The sequence below is a fragment of the Dreissena polymorpha genome, chromosome 1 (genome assembly GCF_020536995.1).
Source record: "Dreissena polymorpha isolate Duluth1 chromosome 1, UMN_Dpol_1.0, whole genome shotgun sequence".
Taxonomy (NCBI): domain Eukaryota; kingdom Metazoa; phylum Mollusca; class Bivalvia; order Myida; family Dreissenidae; genus Dreissena; species Dreissena polymorpha.
Genome location: NC_068355.1, coordinates 180,649,537 through 180,669,275, shown reverse-complemented (window position 1 = coordinate 180,669,275; position 19,739 = coordinate 180,649,537). Strand labels below are relative to the sequence as shown.

The following is a 19,739-nucleotide window of genomic DNA, read 5'->3' as shown; positions in this document are numbered from 1 at the left end:
GAATATTTTTACAAATTCATTGCTTTTCACGGGCCATATAACAGTAATTTGTGTGTGTGTGGGGGGGGGGGGCTTGAATACGGAATTAAGAGTCCCCGTGACGTTTGAAATAAATGTATCAAATTAATGTATTTTTTCAGCAACTGCAACTTGCCTTTTTGGCGAGCATGCAAAGTTTGCAAATCCTTTCCGTCTTATGTATGCATTTGTTGCTAGATTATGTAGTTTCGGATCTATATCAATAATTGTAGATATAGAGTATTTTATCGAGAAACCTATTGTTAAATTCTTAGATGATGAAAAAATTCATGGTCATGAACATTTTGTTTGAAGTTTGTTTACTTTTTTTCAGGATAATGGCATGTTTATTTAGTATACCACTGTGCCAAAATATCCATTTGTTATGTTCAGCGTTGTTTATAAAAATACTTGCTAATGTGCAATGCATTGTTTACAGTAAGTTTGCAGAAAAAGTGTTGAGATGTCTCAAATTGCAGAGTTTAAATGTAACAATATTAAATAGTGATTATAGGCAGTTAATTTGTTCCCCAGATGTCTGACATGTCAGAGGAATATTCTGTTAAGTTTGAAAGATAGGATACAGTCATAAGAAAGTGTATTCATTTCATGCATAGTAGTTGTTTTATGTTTTGATGTTATGTGTAGTTGATATTAAACTTGTGTTCAATGTATTATTTCACTCATGTGAATAATCATAGTAATAACACATACTTATAGGCGCTATACTATTTAATGATGTTACTACGCTGGTGGCTCAAGTAAGACTGTATCAGTCTCGTGGCTTGTGCTATTTCGCGTCACACTCGAGGCCCCATCTCGTGTGATACGTCATTACACAATTGCCATTAGACTGATACAACTCTTGGAACAATTGACTAGCGTAATATTCCGCATATAAATCTGTTTTGTAACAAGTAAAGTACTTCAGCTAAGGTTATAAAAATAAACGACACATTGTTTACTAAAAAGTTATCAATTGTTTCGTCGGAAAAATACTGCAGGATACTTATGTCAGGAGTACCAGAAAAACAAACTCTAAACATCCTTTTTCTTGAAATGAAAAGTAACACATTAAGATTTAGAAAAGAATATGTTATTCTAATCTAGAAAGGTATTTTAAATAGGTAAGGTCTTCTCACGATGAAGTATATACTTAATTTGAAATACTGGAAATAGAATACACGTCGTGATACATATATAGTACAATAAAGCATAGTAATTTTTAACGAAACCCATATCATAAGATTTGTATAAACTCACTTCATGTTGACAAAATGCTTATTCTTTTTAAAAAAAATACCGTGTGCAGTCGAATTAGTTTTTGTTGATTTTCTATACATTTTATTCAATGTATATACACATTTATGTATAATACTATATATTTTGTATAACATTCAAAGTACCATGTTTTAACACTTAATACCTGTCCTTTTATGTCGGTCATTCAAAGTACCATGTTTTAACACTTAATACCAGTCCTTTTATGTCGGTCATTCAAAGTACCATGTTTTAACACTTAATACGTGTCCTTTTATGTCGGTCATTCAAAGTACCATGTTTTAACACTTAATACGTGTCCTTTTATGTCGGTCATTCAAAGTACCATGTTTTAACACTTAATACATGTCCTTTTATGTCAGTCATTCAAAGTACCATGTTTTAACACTTAATACGTGTCCTTTTATGTCGGTCATTCAAAGCACCATGTTTTAACACTTAATACCTCTCCTTTTATGTCGGTCATTGAGCCCATTGAGCCGCATTCTGGGAAAATGTGACTTAATGCATGTTGGTTAAGTGTCGTCCCAGATTGGCAGTCCACACAGCTATCATTAATAAGAAAAATACTAGGGATTTTTGGCAAAAAATTCACAGAATTAAAGGAAATTCATTCACCCCTGTACCGCTACTTAAATACAAAGGCGAAATTGCCACTACCCCAAGGGACAAGGCTCAATTTTTGGTACGACATTTCCAATCTGTTTCCAGTGACTCAAACCTTCCCGTTGAAACTCTGAATTATCAAAAGCGGTTTGAGACTGAGCACCGAAATATTTTAAATGAGCCTGGGGATAATAGCACGCCTCTCAATTTACCTTTCACTATTACAGAATTATTAAGTGCCATTAACAGCAGGAGCAACACCGCCACGGGGCCTGACAAAATAGCAAATTTAATGTTTAAAAATATGCCAGCCATACCTCTAAAAATCTGGCTTAACCTATTCAATCAGGTGTATAGGACAGGCAGGATACCACCCGAGTGGAAGCAGGGGTGTCCAGTCATTACACCCCCTGGACGTTACACCCCTGGTCATTACACCCACCAAGCCTGGTCATTACACCCACCAAGCCTGGACATTACACCCACCAAGATGTAAACATAATTGATTAGGTTCCTAAGGTGTGATCACACCTACCATGGGGCACACTTCACTTGATTAATGATGTTTCTGCTTTAATGTGTGTCCAATGGGGGTCTGTCCAAGTGTTTTTTATTGTTTGTTTGTCTGAATGTCTGTCTTATTGATGTGCAGTATTAATTGGGAAATAACAATTTTTTGGTGTGAAAAACATTTATCTTTGATCTTTTCAAATAATTTGTTAATTATCAAAGTGTAATAATAACACCTAAAATTAAAGGAGTTTGTTCACACCATTATTATTAAAATTCATTTGAAGATGTTGTTGTTTGATTTTATGAATTCTAAAGAATATTGCATCTTTATGTCGTGGCAAAAGAATATCAAAACATCAAACGCAACAAAGTTAATAAGACAAATACTCAATGCAAATTGTTTTTACTCATTGTCCCCATATATACCAGAACAATTTTAGAGAATATCATACTATAGGTATATATTGTTACTCTGTCAAAATGCCCCCAAAACAAATATTTTGGTGTATTGATTCAAATTGTAAAAAAAGCGTGTTAATAGTTCTGATTTTGCTGTTTCATGTGATAATTGTGGATTATGGCAGCATATTAGATGTGGTGATACTGGTAAGTCATTTTCTTCTTCCTATTATAAACATTCTAGATCATTTGAGCTCCATGACATCATGCGATTTTGGACCTTAGGGCATTTTCCGTTTTTATCAAATGGTCTTGTAACTGATAAATAATTTAAAACACCAACTTGGTTTAAGCTTATTAGCTGCCCCATTCTTGACCAATTTATTTTTGTTAATACTCATTTATAAACTTTAACCTACACAATTATATAACTTATATAATTATTAGTCTCTATAAAAACATCCATTAATTTTTAATAATTAGATAACTATTTGTTACATTTTAATCAACTACATCATGTGGAAAGTTTGGAATCCTAATAATACTTTCTTATTTTTACATAAATGAAATTCAATTTAATGGTCTTATGGACATTACTGGGTATAACTTGGTATCTGTGTTTTATCTGTTTATATAACTTATATAATTATTAGTCTCTTTAAAAACATATCCATTAATTATTAGTAATTAGAAACTATTTGTTACATTTTAACCAACTACATCATGTGGAAAGTTTGGAATCCTAATTTAATACTTTCTTATTTTTACATAAATAAAATTCAATTTAATGGTCTTATGATTTACATTTTATTAACAAAAATATAATTTTTCTAAAAATATGATATGATATGTAACAGAATGGTATTTATGCAGGAAAAAGGAAATGGGTAGAGACATGAGGGATTATACATGTAATATATATTTTTGTTGTCATACGAATAATTAAGTTTATCTTATGTTGCATTAAGACTCATGCCCCAATTTAGTGTTTTAAATCATTGACACAGTTTTGTGTCATCATTTATGAAACACAGTTTGTAAAACTAACAGTAACACTGGGCCAAACACTGGGCCACTTAGATAAACATTGTACCTATTTGGGCCACATTAGGGCCAGACAAAGACACTCTAACTGTTTATTAGGGGCTATAAAAGATACACAGACTATTGCCAATTAGGGCCCTCCCATAAACTGTGAAAACATGCTTTGATTGCTACAGTAAGTGACATATTCCTGTTAATTGTGTTTCAATATAAAAAATGATTTCTTCAATGATCCCTAATTATCAATTCTGACTTTAAATTTTAATGATATTATAATTAATAAAACAACTGTCATTTTAAAGTATGCAGTAAAATTTTATATATCATACTGTGACAATATGTTACTTCTATTTCAATATCTAACAAACTAACTGAAACCAACAGATATAGGATATTTTTACTTTATTAATACTTGCTTTAAATTAATAGCAAGTTACCTCCTTTTGTTTGGGTGATATGAAATAGCCTAAGGGCAGATTTGCTTCATTGTCAATATCAGAGACATAACACTGCATGCATTTTATGCACTGCTAATCAAATAGATATATCAATAGATAAGTGAAATACTATGGTTACTACAATAGTAATAAAAGTTAAGTAACAGATGTGATACACTGAGATAAAGATATTGCCTTAGTCCTTATATATTTGAGGCCGTTTCCAAAAATAATAAAGAATTATTTTTTATAGCTTTAGAGATTTTTTTTACAATAAATTACTTACCAAAAAAAACGTATCAATTTCAGAATAATGATTGATTTAATATCGTATTTGATTAAAATCTTCTTTTGTGATGTTTAAATGCTATAATTTTCAAACGACCAGTATTGATCAGTAATACCCAGTAATGACCAGTACTTACTTTGTATTTAACCGGGTATTTACCGCCAGCCCGGTCAATACTCAATTGACCGATCAATATGCCAACCCTGATATAACAGTATGCAAAATTAAAAAATTTGAATATATCATAAATACTTGTTGCACAATACATAGGTGTTTGAAATTTGTTCTGTACAGGAATCAGCAGGAAAGAGTATAAGCAGGCTGTAGAACAAGGGCTTGACATTCCTTTCAAGTGTATCCCCTGTCTTCTGCAAGAACAAAATGTTATTAATGATGCATCACGAGACGACACTCAGGAAATGGAGCCCATGGACGTCCAACTACATGATGACCTTGAACCTGAGCCTTCACTTGTTGATCTGAATGAGTCTCTTGATGATGCCAACAGCAGAGTCCCTCCAGAGGAAGGCCAACCGTCACAGAAAGAGCCAAAGACCGTCAGAGCCAACTGACCTTGAGTTTGCAGTGAATCAAGACTATCTGAACTGCGGGGACTACATCATAGCCGACCTGCGTGTTGACAGGGAACGGCACATCCTCTTTTCCACACCAAGGCAACTGGAAATACTACGGTCAACCAAGCGCTGGTTTATGGACGGGACCTTTAAAGTAAGTGTTTATTTAATTGTATATTCTCTTCCAGGCTTTGGGGATTTTAATAGTACCAATACATATGGCAATTATTTTATTTAACTATGTTTTATAATTGAGGCAGGAAAGCTGTTATGACATCACACATCTTAAATTAATAAAAGGATAAAAGATGATTAAGCTTGAAAAATGCATCTTGATTACGATACACAATTCAATTTTAATGTATGATACTTTAATATTGTCATATTGTCCTCCACAGATTGTAGACAGACCATTTCGCGGAGGGCAGCTGATGTCAATCCATGGGTTCATCCAATTTGATGGAAAGATGAAACAGATTCCACTCCTGTTTGCTCTCATGTCTCGGCGAAAGAAAGAAGATTATGTGGCGGTACTGGGTGAGATCAAATCAATTCTGGGGGCCTATTCAGTGGAAGGCTTTGTGGTCGACTTCGAGGCAGGATCCTGGGGAGCGATAAGACATGTCTTTCCAGGCGTTGAAATTAAAGGATGCGTATTCCACTGGGCACAGTCTGTGTGGCGCCATGTACAAGCAGTGGGGCTTGGTCCAGCCTATATGGAGCGCAAGGACCTGTGGGATTATGTCCGCAAGTTACTTGTGCTTCCTTTTGTGCCGTCTAGTCAGATCGAACCTCTTTTCAGGAACCTCGCGCAGCGTGCAAACACAGAACCTCTGAGGAAACTTGTCAATTACATTGACTCAACCTGGATTCAGTCTTTGACCTTCCCAATACAGAGTTGGTGTATATACGGGTTACATGTCAGAACCAACAACGATGTGGAAGGCTTTCACACACGTTTGAATGGCGTTTCTGGTGGTAGATCACTGACATTCTACAAACTTGTACCTGCACTCAGAAAACAAGCACTGGAGGCTGAGTTGGACATTGACCAGCTGGTTGATAATAGTGTTGGCAGACGGCAAAGAAACCAGTATAGGGAATGTGACAGGAAGATTTTTGATGCCTGGAGAAAGTATGAGGCCAAAGAGATCAGTACATCAGGACTCTTGAGATTAGTGAGTAGGTTGTACGGTGCGGCTGAATATAAAGTATAGAAATTGTCTAGAATCGTGAAATCTCACTAGTAGGAAGTGTATATACTGTTTAAAGTGAAATGGGATTTCTTGGCAATATTATTTTAGTTTTGTTATTTCTGTCTGTATATTCCTGAAAAAAAGTATTAATGATTTAGATGCATATTATTACATTTTGGTGAAATAAAAAGAAATGTATAAAGTTAAGATTGTGTTTTGTTTATTCTTAATATTTTTTTTATTTATCATTTTTTGAAATTTATTTTCAAAGTTTTTTCTGTCTGATTATTCTTGAAAAAATTATTTATGATTTAGATGCATATTATAACATTATGGTAAAATAAAAATAAATGTATATGAATTAAGATTGTGTTTTGTTTATTCTAAATAATTATTGTATTTATCATTATTTTATTTTGTTTTCAAAGTTTTTTCTGTCTGTATATTCTTGAAAAAATTATTTATGATGTAGATGCATATTATTACATTATGGTGAAATAAAAATAAATGTATATGAATTAAGATTGTGTTTTGTTTATTCTAAATATTTATTTTATTTATCTTTATTTTTATTTCTTCAAGTTTTTTCTGTCTGTATATTCTTGAAAAAAGTATTTATTATTTAGATGCATATTGTTACAGTCATTAAATAATTTGAGCAACCATTAATCTCATCAGTGTCATCTTACATGACAAATCCAATTAGTGGTTCATAAGTTGATAACACCTTTCTAATCTAATCAATATCTTGGTGGGTGTAATGTCCAGGCTTAGTGGGTGTAATGACCAGGCTTGGTGGGTGTAATGACCAGGGGTGTAACGTCCAGGGGGTGTAACGACTGGAAACCGAAGCAGGCCACAGTGATTCCAATTCCTAAACCCGGTAAAGACAAAAATGATCCAAACTCATATCGTCCAATAAGGCTAACATCACATGCAGGTAAATTACTAGAAATAATGGTCAAAAATAGATTAGAACACTTATTGGAATCTAATAACATACTAAACCCCTTCCAGTCTGGCTTTAGGAAGGGGCGATCTACTCTTGATCAGCTAGCTAGATTACAACATGATATTCTTTCTGCAAAAAATCAAGGGCAATCAGTATTAGCAATATTTTTGGACCTTCAGGCCGCCTTTGATTTAACATGGACCTTCGGCATACTAAAAAAGCTAGCTGACTATGGAATCACTGGATACTGTTTCCACTACCTCAGAGCATTCCTAGAGGGCCGTAAAATCCAGGTCAGGGTCGATGGGGAGTTATCAGAGGTAGCCATAACTGACCGCGGAACCCCTCAGGGGTCTGTAATATCCCCAACTCTGTTCTCCCTCATCGTAAACGGTCTACCTGATGCCGTAAAAGACTCAGGAATGGTTATCTCCCAGTTTGCCGATGACTCAGGCACTTGGTTAAAGGGGTCTATTATGTTACGCCTGCAAAAGAGGGCTCAAGCAGGCTTAGACTCCATTTGGAAATGGGCAATTGAATGGGGATTCAAAATTTCTCCAACCAAAACAGTAGGAGTACTATTTGGCGAACAATTTCAGCACTCTTTGGACTTAAATTTAGGTGGCACCAAAATTATCTTTAACAAAGTGGTGAAATTTCTAGGTATGTACCTAGATAAACAGTTAACTTTTACTCACCACTTCAAATATTTGGCAGAAAGGTGCGAAAGGGACCTAAATTTAATGAGGATGTTAAGAGGCACAGGTTTCAGATCAGATAAAAATAGCCTCTTAACACTCTACAAGTCCCTTATACGTCCAAAGCTAGATTATGGAGCCCAAATCTATGCATGTGCTAAGCCAAACGCCCTAAAAATGGTTGATGCCATTCAACACAAGGCCCTAAGGATAGCTCTGAGAGCCCTAAACTGTACACCGGGTGCACTGCTAGAGGAGGAGGCAGGTGTGTTACCTCTTAACTTGCGTAGAAAGCAACAGTCCCTCAATTTCTTGGCCAGGGTTAAGTCTCGGCATGGTTCAAACCCCGTTAACAAACTTTTCGGGACTGGCACCTTCATCAAGGGGAAAATACTTAAGCGTAAGCATGTCGCCCTACCTTTTGGTGCGAGTAAAAGGACCCTGGTTGAGGATGCCGGTCTCGACAAGGTACATGTAGCAGACCTGAGGCCCTCCAAGGTCCCCCCCTGGACGCTTGGACCCATTGATGTTGACCTATCACTCTCTAATAAAATAACGAAAACTGACTTGCCACAACTCATCAAGTCGGAAGCTCTCTCTCATATAGATAATATGTATGCTGAGCATCTAAAAATCTACACTGACGGCTTCAAATGCCCTAACTCTGGTTTGGTAGCCAACTCTTTTGTAATCCCTTCAAAAAACATTAGTAAAACGCACAGGCTCAGCAACAATCTCTCTATTTTTACAGCAGAACTTTTGGCAATTAAATTCTCCCTGTGCTGGATATTGGTCAATAAACCTACTAAAACTGCTATTTTATCAGACTCAATGTCATCTCTTGAGTCCATAAAAAACAGAAATAGCAGATCTAGGCCTGATATTTTAGCTAGCATTTTGGAACTTCATCAACAGTGCCTAGATAAATCTTTAAAGGTCACATTAGTATGGTGTCCAGCACATGTCAACATCAGTGGGAATGAACAGGCCGACAGGGGGGCCAAAGAGGGCCTCATGAGGGGGCCGTAGATGTTGGGGAACCCCTGGCACCATCTGAGATCTACTCCCTGACAAAGAAATTTGTTTTGGGCGAGTGGAATCTCCGGACCGACAATTTGTCTTCCCGTCGACATACTTTTACTAGACCTGCGAAAACCCTCAGGCCGCCTGACAGATACTCAGCAAGCATTGCGCTTGACAGAGCCATCACGCGCCTGAGGATGGGAACCACCCTATTACCCGGTGGCGCAGGAAAGTATGTCCTCGGTAAAGACCCTGCATGTCCTAGGTGCCAGGAACCACTCACTGCGCCCCACATGCTGCTACACTGTCCTAACCATAAGGCGCAGAGGGACCACCTCGAAGCTGCATTGCACTCCCATGGACTAGTTTTTAACCTTACCAACGTGCTAGACCCCAAGGGAGCAGCTAGGGGCCCGGTCTTCTCTGCCCTGGCCAAATACTTACTAGATTGTCAAATAACTGACAAAATCTAGGTCATTGGGGGAGGGAGAGCAGCCAACACCCACCTAATTATACAGTCTTGTGACTGTTTACTTTTAAAAATGTGTAATCTCTACACAAACCTGATGTAATCAAATAATTGTGTTGGATTTGTGTCGCTTTTACACAACCTTTATTTTAGCTTTTAATGGGTTTATTGTTCTACCCCGCCCTTTCTAAATCAGGCCAATGACATTGACCTGGTCTTCTTTATTTTAATACATTTTTTATGAGAGTATGACGTTAGTCCACCATTTACATTTTTCAGTTTTTTAATATAATCATATTTTATGGCATTTCTTACTACAAGAAAGGACGAGGCTGTCCAGTAACCTGGGATTGTTGGCTGCATTGCACCCCCTCCCTTCCTCTTTGACACACCATCCTTTCCCCTTCAAACTCGAAGAACCATGTCGGACTGGAGTGCACGGTACAGGGCCTTATACCATGATAAATACCTATTTAGCCCTATCCAGGACAAAGTATTGTCGACTTTGTTGAAACTGCTAATTTTGATCCTTGTAGTACATCAAATATTGTTATAACTGCTATTTTGTGTAGCAATTTCATTATTTCTGTGAAAACTGCTATTTTATATAGCAAATTGCCTTAATTTTTATCTCAATATTGCTATTCCTACACCATAGCAACCATTTTACTTTGTATTGCACTAACTCATGTTAAAAATTGCTACTTTTAGAGCAAATATCCTTATTTTTTATATTAAATTGCTATTTTATATAGCAAATTGCCTCAGTTTTTCTGTTTAATTGTCATTTTGCATACCATACAAGGTACTATAGTATTATTTCCTCCATTGTTATCACCAATATATTAATAATATTGGTTAGACTAGAGCTTTTTGGGTTTATTTTAATGCATCTAGGTAATATTTGGTCTTTTTACCATTTTATATCTTACCATTATCAATTTTCCTTCAATATTATACAAACTATTTTTCATTTACCGTGCACTCCCTCTGGTCCAGGGGAAACAACCATTGAAGTCTCCATCACCACAATTACCTCCCTTAGTACAACTGAGTGACACCACCTCTGCTGGCTTTTCTCTTCCCCCACCCACATCGGCCTACACTTCCAAAAATCTCTCCTTCTTTCATCCCTCCAGGGTGGCAACATGTATTTTAAATATATAAATGCATATAGTTCTGTACATATTGTAAATAATGTACCTTCTTGTACAAATTGAGCTGTTTTTGTCTCATTTTTAACTGTAAAGCACATTGACTTACCCTTAATTTTTATGTGGCCCTATGAAGGTGACCGTTTGGAGACTCGTAAGATATTGCCCTTAACATATAAGGGTTTTTTACTAAACCCACTTTTAAATATTGTTTTAACGCCACTCTGGGGGGACCTCTCTTCCCCATAGCCCAATCTTCCTTAAGTTCCATACAGACAGGGTCTTACGTTGGAGCATTACGGCTATGTTCCCTGTCTGCAAGTGTTCAACATTGAGCTACATACATAAACTTGTACTCATTACTTTTTAACAACTCAATACTCAACTGCAACAGTAATATATAATTGAGAGTTACACTCCCTATGTGTTATCATATATTGTCTTTTTTTCCTTTCCTTTTCATATAATTACATGTACACATGCAACTTCACTTTACATTTGAGAGCTGTTAAATCCGGCTCTGGCATCCCTATTAATTAAAGTTCATATATATAAACATATCTCACCAATGATTAGATCTTGTTGTGTGGCATTTAGTTTAAACCTTAAATATACTCATAAAAATGGTACTTGACTGTGTATGTAAACATATTGTGGCAATGTTCAACCACTTTGTGATCTGGAAAACCCTCAAGTATTACTATTGTATTATTCAAACATATACACATCTGTGTACCCCTTTTTCTATAAGACTTATATTTAAATAGTCCTATTTGGACTCTTAACATTTAAAACACAGATCACAAAGTCTAAAGACTCCAACAAAACCCATTGCAGCATATACTGAACAATGGGTCTGGTAATGATGATGCCACATACAACAGTATGTGTGTTTTCACCATCTTTACTTATAAAAATTGGGCTATTCTTTCTCTCTCTCCTCCTTAAAAAACAAAACAAACAATAACATACAATAACAACATCATATTAATGATAATAATTAATAATAAGCACAGTAACATAACATAGACATAATAATTTATAGCTATAAAATAAGTCCAAGTTCTTTTGGATTTATCATCTTTTTCTTTCATTTATATTTTTTGCATATAGACTATTATTGTTTACTTTTTCTTAAAGTACAAATTCAGCCGTGGGAAAATCTATTTATATAACGGATTGACCTACTGGCAATCCGTAATAAGAAATTTTGGCCAATCAGCGCCATCGTTCTATAAGCGCATCAACCAATTAAAACGCCGCTTTTTAACAGCGATAGGCATATCCACTGTAAAGTACTGCGTCTTTTTAACGCTTCATATAAAGGTTATATATTTTTAAACCAATAGATTTTTATTAAGGCACCGCACCAACACTGCAAAGTTTTATATTTATATCAATGGTACAGCCCAGTAAAATCGGGCTGTCCATTTTATGGCCGTTTTCGACCTTTTTAAGCAGAGTTATATGTTAAACAGTGTGCTCGGGCAATGGTTTTTAACCGAAGTCCCGAGGGTAAATAACCCCATTAGTCAGTCAGTCCACACATGCTTATTTGGGACGACCGTTAGGATCGCTTTAATGTATTTTTTGTTTTCAAGAAGTATCTTTTTAGCGAAATCAAGTTTCGGAAAGTATCGTCGGTGATTACCGGGTGAATGTTAGAATTGCACGGGCTTATCTTGGCCGACAATTTACGCACTTGCATTACGCCCCTTTTTCCGAGAGCGTGGTTCATTGAAAAGTTGATACAATTTAGAATGACGACAGTTCCTTAAGATATATCCTCAGTAGATATTGTATATGGAACCAAATCATGTTAAGGCAATAAACAAAACCACAACACTTTTTTCTGAGTTGTAGTTACTTTGTCCAAATCTCCTTTTTCAATTATCAACGCAAAGACCAATAGCACTCCGTCGTTTTTAGTTTGTATATTGTGTCCTTGAGAGAGATATGACGAACGCTAGGCCGACACCATTCCCACTGAGTCACTGCGAAATATAAGAACATGTTTAAGGACAGTTGGACAAAGATACAGAAATTAAAGACAGACCGGCTAGATACATATACATTTAGACATACGCATAGTTACTTCTGTTCTTATGTACTGATGTGTCAGTATCATATCAACAGTATTTTAAAACACATGTACACCGATCAAAAAATCCATGCGAAAAAAACATAATTTCCGATTGATGGATATGACACTTAGTCACTGAAAATTCTTTCATTTTTAAGTAGTACAATTAGTTATGTTCGTGTTTATAAGAACTTGGTGCGAAACGAATATATATCAGTTTATACGCAGGGTACGAACTCCGTGTACTTACTCGATCTACTCCAGAAGCGTCATCAGCTGTCGCATGAATAGAAACAAGAAATATCAATAAACATCAGAAAAATGCTTATCGAGAGATCTTTACTAGAAACTTTGCAATTGGTAATTTTCTAGCCTTTTTTAGCTCACCTGAGCACAATGTGCTTATGATGAGCTTTTGCGATCGTCTTTAGTCCGGCGTGCGTTGTGCAGCGTCAACATGTGCCTTGTTAACACTCTAAATGGTTCCGGTTTGTTAAAAAACATGACCGCAAGGGTCCGGGGCTTTTTCCTTATATGGTAAAAACGTGTTAGCACTCTAAAAATTAAATTTATAGTTCACTTTTCATGATACTTGGTCACAACACTTGTTCTAATGCTATCTTGGGCTGCAAAGAACAGGTCAGTTCCTTTATGTCTTTGTGAGGTGAGCCAATTTGTGCCTTTCACGCAATCTTGTTATTTGATCAGCACGTGTTTTAATGTTTTGAAAACGGTATCATGTCCATTAGAAGCGATTTCTGTAAAGTTTGTTTGAAGTCTGAATGGGCAGGGACTTTAACCCATTTATGGACTATCCCATCCTTCTAAATTGGATCAATGTATTTCCAAAATTAGGGATGTCTAGTATATTTATTTCCATATTAAGAAAATTGCTTACAGAAATTCCAAACAGCGCACACCGTGATGAGGCAGCGTCTCATCTGGGTCTACGCTGTTTGTCTAGCCTTTTTTCTAGACGCCAGGCATAAATGGGTTAATATATGAGTCTTGCTCCGGGTAAACAGGGCTTAAAGGGACCTGTTCACGTGTCGGTAAATTGACAATATTAAAACAAAATATTCAGATTCGCAAATTTTCATTGTAGTTACCATATTGTGAGGAAACAGTAATAATGAACATTTACCATGCTCTAAAATATCCGTTACATGCATCTTTTGACGATTTAAAAATCTGCAAAATTATAAAGCGTTGCATTGCGAAACGATTAAATGATTTGGAGAGATCTGTTGTTGTCGTTAGTTTTGGGACACTACGAGGATTGCTTATATAAAGCATAAAATAAATCACTTATTGTATCAGCACGGATGGCCGAGTGGTCTAAGCAATTTAACGTCCCAGATTAGCCCGTTAGAGAGTTTCCCGCTTCTTGTGCGGAACATTACTCAAAACGTATTGACTGGATTCACATAACTTATAAAGTATTGAGTGGATTCACATAACTCAGAAAGTATTGACTGAATTCACATAACAGAGAAAATATTGACTGGATTTACATAACTCAGAAAGTATTGACTGGATTCAAATAACTCTGAACGTATTGACTGGATTCACATAATTCAGAAAGTATTGACTGGATTCAAATAACAGAGAAAGTATTGACTGGATTCACATAACTCAGAAAGTATTGACTGGATTCACATAACTCAGAAAGTATTGACTGGATTCACATAACTCAGAAAGTATTGACTGGATTCACATAACTCAGAAAGTATTGAGTTGATTCACATAACTCACAAACTATTGACTGGATTCACATAACTCAGAAAGTATTGACTGGATTCACATAACTCAGAAAGTATTGACTGGATTCAAATAAAATTACATGATGAGCCTCTCTCTGTGAAAACTGGGTTTAATGCATGTCCGTTCAGTCCGCCTTTATGGATTCTGGGTTAAATGCATGTCCGTTAAATCCGCCTTTATGGATTATTTTGTTTAAAGGAACTATCTTCTAAACGAAAATCCAGAAAGGCCGTCTGTGGTTCAATTGTGCAGACTGCACAGACTTATCTTGGACGACAATTTACGCACATGCATTAAACACCGTTTTCCCAGAGCGTCATTAGACAAGCACTTAATGTTCCAAATTTGTACCGTTTCTCCCGGCGTACTGCCGGTCAAATCGGTCCAAGTCAAATCGGTCCAACATTGTTGAATGTAGTTTCCGATACGAATAGTATAAATTAATTCACGTTGTATTAATTTGTTTGAATTTGTTAGTCCATGTTCAGTGCAAACATATTATCTCTTATATTTGTTATAATTTTTGTGAAATCAAAGTTCGTCTTTTTGTTTTGACAAAAGATAGGAGACGTATAAAACTATCACTGGGTCTTTATGTCTGGGTGATGGTCGGTGGTTTGAATGAGCATGCCGTACCAGAAGTAAACTTTCTTTATTTCTGCGCGTGATTGTATATGTTTGTTTTGCTGTTTTTTTACTCGACGCTCAACGCTTGTCCGCCATTGTCTGCGGTAATTCGGTTATGAGGTTCCGACACAAACATTCAATTTTGCGAACATATTTATTTTTAAGCGTAATATAATTGATCACAAACATAATTTACAAAACATATTCATATATAGTGCATGCTTGTAATCAAATGTCTCGTTTCCCTGTGTTATGCAGATTTCAAACTTATACATATTAACATGGGAAAGCACTTCGCATTAATGACTTCGTAAGCGCACAACAATAGCATCTCTTACATCAAATGTTCGCTTTTTACAAACATAAATTAATCACGAAAAACCTGACAGAGGCCAATCTTTGCAAAACATCGTTGTAACTTCTTTAGATTATATAAATTGTTAAATGTCATTTTTTTTACAAAATGTTTTGAAAAAAAATAATTACACAACCAGATAAAACATCAATAACACACACTGAAAACTCGACCCCAACTCGTCTTAAGCCCTTTTAACACCGTGATCTGAACGCATTCTTGGGGCATTGACTCAATCATCACAACCACCATCACTAAAACAGCCGCTAACTACGACTCCAACACCAGTTGCCACCACAACTAACCCCGTCACGTCCACCCGACTCAACCACACCACCAACACACCGCAACTTTACCACCACCACAACTATAGCATCACCACTATAACCACAACAACCATCACCTACCCCACCCCTACCCGCCCAAAGCTAGAACCGCCACAAACTCAATTACCTCCCCCGCTTCTGATATCACCACAACAACTTCCACACTCCCACAACCACCATCTCAACAGCCACCACAACAACGTCCACCGCTATCGCCAAAAACCACCTCCACCATTATCACCATCACTACCACCACCCTCCCAACCACCAGCACAACCATCACCCCCTGTTCTTATTCAAACCACCTCCAGCATCAATTTTACCACCATAGCAAAAACCACCACGACCACACCCCGCCCCTCCCCGCCACAACGAACACCCACACCAACAACTACTTCGCGCTTTCGAGCATTGCCATAATAAAATGCATTTCTTACGAAATAAATAATGTTCCAATGGATTAAAACTGATGCTCTTTTCAAACGAGTTCATGTAATCTCTGAAACATTGGCCTTTTCATAGATTTTGGCATGTTACGAAGTTTGCAATTAAATGCTTTATATTGATAAAAGTAAACATTTGATATAAAATGCTCCAGGAAAAAAATCAATAATAAAATTTAAAAAAAGAAAAAAAAGGTAACCGTTAGCAGGGCTCGAACCACTGACCCCTGGACTCCTGGAGTAAAAAGTCTGTGACTTAGATCATTCGGCCATCCTTCCGTATATGCCATCAGATATATTTTATACTTTATATAAGCAATCCTTGAAGTTTCCCAAAATATAACGGCAACAATGTGGTAAATGTTCAGTATTACTGTTTCCTTACAAATATCATAACTAAAACAAAACTTTGCGAATCTGAAACACCCAGGACAGAGGTTGACAAAGGTTTCCATGGAAACTGATAGCAACACCATAATAAGTGGTTCATGATGACATGTGTCAATGTGCCCTCTTTCACATAATAATCGACTTTGCTTCAACCAGAAACCGTCAAAAATCTCTGACAATTATTACGGAAAAGCGTGATTGAGAACTTTCATTGTTTTGTCAAAATTCAAACCCGATCGTCTTGATAAAGTTAAGATCGATTCTCCAGAAATTAAATTGGTGGTGGATCTACTTGCCGGAAACTCATGGCTGCAGCCTAAGCAGCGAATTGAAAACCCGTCACGTTAATTAGGGCTCCCGTCACGTTAATTAGGGCCCCCGTCACGTTAATTAGGGTTTCCGTCACGTTAATTATGGCTCCCGTCACGTTAATAAGGGCTCCCGTCAAGTGAGCGGAAGCGAATTTTTATTTATTTGAGAAAACGAAACAATGTGTGTCCACAAATAAAGACAAAGAATATTTTCCACGAGTAAAAAACTCTGTCACCCGATCGAAAGTAAATGTTGAATTGGCAAATATTGTTCCTGATGGTACGATATAAATGTAGAATAAAATCATGTTGTTATTGGTCAGTAAACTAGAATATCACTTACCTTATTTTTTATTTATCAGACATATTTAAAAATGTTTCTTTTAGTCTTGTGTTTGTAAGCATTCAAACATATTTTAACATCTAATTTTAGAGGGGCCGTCCAACAGAATTTGGCATGTATTGAATCCCGTCATTAAATGTTTTAAATGCTTTATATTGATAAATTTAAACATTTGAACTTAAAATATCCAGTAAAAAAATGCAATTTAAAAAAGGAAAAAAGTAACCCTCAACAGGGGTCGAACCACTGACCCTTGAAGTCCTGGAGTAAAAAAATTCCCGCCTAGACCACTCGACCATTAATACTCGTGCTTAAAACGGGTGAATTTTGTAGCTACATAAGTAATCCTCGTATATTCCACAAATATTGTTTCGCGTCGCACGACGCTTATCTGTTGGACGGCCCCTATAAGGGCACTTGTTCACGGTTTTGTAAAATGAAGAAATTTTTGTCATGATTAAAAAAAAACACATACATAATATTTAAACAAGCGAAAAAATACTGATGTCTTAGAAAACTGTTTAATATAGTGTTTCATTATACTCGTGATTCGAAATCGGCAAAATAATAAAATAATAAATCGCTTGTAACGCTATACTCGATTATTTAAAGAATGCGTGTAGTCCTAAAATACAGTTTATAATTCGGTAATGAATATAAAAGCCAGCGTATCTCAGTGGTAGCGTATTATCTTTTGCTTACACTGGGCTAGGATTCGAATCCCGGGACAGAAATACTTTATTTAATCTCTGTACTTGCTATTGTAATTAGTTATGACTATTAAAAACAGTATAGTTTTCTAAGTACATGTTTAGTTATTGTAAACATATTACATGCCAATTTTCTTAAAGTTGTACTGTGTAACTCAAAACATTTTACCAACTGAACACGAACAAACTATATTCATTCAATTGAAAAATATGTCTCTGGCGGTCATTCTCCCATGTGTCGACGTAGAAATCCCTCAACGGAATTCGCTGTTTGCTGCATCAATTATTCTAGACTCGTTCCGTACGTAATACCGAATAATTCTCAGAATTAAATCGCTGTCTTCAGGTCGACTGGACAGCTGACATATATATAATATCCGTTATACACTAAATTAACCTTGGGACGGTTTTTTGTTAGGCTCTTTCGCAGAGACTTAAGTCCGGCGATTGTATTCAATCACGATGCAATTTAGGCTCTTTCTGGAAAAAAACGGGGCTTTCTGCATGAACTTAAAGTTTTGTTGAAGTTTAATCTGTGCAGTTCGCACTTTCTTCCTATATTGGATTTTCGCGTAGAAGAGATTACTTTCAACTAAAGTTTCCATAAAAGCGTAAAGTGGCCTCCCTGGTTTGCTTGTACGAACTAAACAGGCTTATCTGGGACGAAACTTTGCGCACATGCATTAAGCCCCATTTTCTCAGATCGCGGCTCAATTGTAATTGTATACTAAACAGAACTGCTTACTTGATACATAAAGTATGCATTTCATACTGGTATATTTTCGGAAAATGTCAAACGTTGCAAATAACTTACAATCGCACTTGTTATGATTGAGCCGCATTCAGTGAAAAACGGAATTTAATGAATGTGCGTAAAGGGTTGTCACAGAAAAGCCTGTGTTATCCGAAACGGCTTATCAGAGGCGACACTTTGCGCTTTTAAGTATTTTGCATTTAAAGTAAGTCTCCTGCTAGTGAAAATCCAATTTATGCGGAATATTAATACGAGTCTGCTTCCAGCATTTTTCTCTTGCGCGTTTTAGCCGAATATGTCAATGTCTGGCTCGTGTCATTCAAATAGAAAACGAAGTAATTTGGGTTTATTATTTTAAAGCAAAGTGGTTACAACTGAGTGGCTATAATTTATGACGACACTTTTGCAAATTGAGATTTATTTAAATGTAGTTATGCTTAAAACGCTACGTTATTTTGCGAAAATTACCACACTTTTTGTATGTACTTTAACTGTTAGGGCAATTGCACTTTACCGGTACGTAAAAAAGAACGGAAAAGCGTACCCTAATTCTTACCCGCAACGCCTAACACATAACACCAAACGCAACAGCTAATAATCCTTTTTATCCTACATATTTCCTAACAGTAGTATCGGGGGCTACCGCCCCCAAACTCCCGCTTTGTCGATAATGGTAAACAACTGCGTACCGGTAAAGTGCAATCTAGCCTTAACTGTTATATACTACCATATATTAATCAGAATATGCTACACATAAATTAAATGCAAATAAATAAATTGTCGCTCATCCTAATGTTTGAAGAAAAATAGTAATTCGTTGTTAATTAACAAGTAAAACGTCGGATTTTTCAGTATTTTGTTTGGTTACATGCAACTATACTATGATGCAATCTTGTTGAAAGCAACTTGATATTGTCGCTGAAGGTTACCTTTAATGCAATTGCGTGAAATATCGTCCTAGATTTCGTATTTTATAGAA

The 19,739-nt window shown here is 36.2% G+C and overlaps 2 protein-coding genes across 2 annotated transcripts; both read left to right on the top strand.

Moving 5' to 3' along the window:
* Positions 1-5,070: 5,070 nt before the first annotated feature.
* On the top strand, positions 5,071-6,531 carry LOC127864714 (uncharacterized). Its single transcript, XM_052404608.1, has 2 exons — positions 5,071-5,316; positions 5,561-6,531. The coding sequence occupies exons 1-2, from the start codon at positions 5,071-5,073 to the stop codon at positions 6,377-6,379; spliced, it is 1,065 nt and encodes a 354-aa protein (XP_052260568.1). The 3' UTR covers positions 6,380-6,531.
* Positions 6,532-11,504: 4,973 nt separating this feature from the next.
* On the top strand, positions 11,505-16,229 carry LOC127864709 (uncharacterized). The gene is made up of 2 exons (XM_052404605.1): positions 11,505-11,513; positions 15,747-16,229. Exons 1-2 carry the CDS (start codon positions 11,505-11,507, stop codon positions 16,227-16,229), a joined length of 492 nt encoding a protein of 163 aa, XP_052260565.1.
* Positions 16,230-19,739: the final 3,510 nt, after the last annotated feature.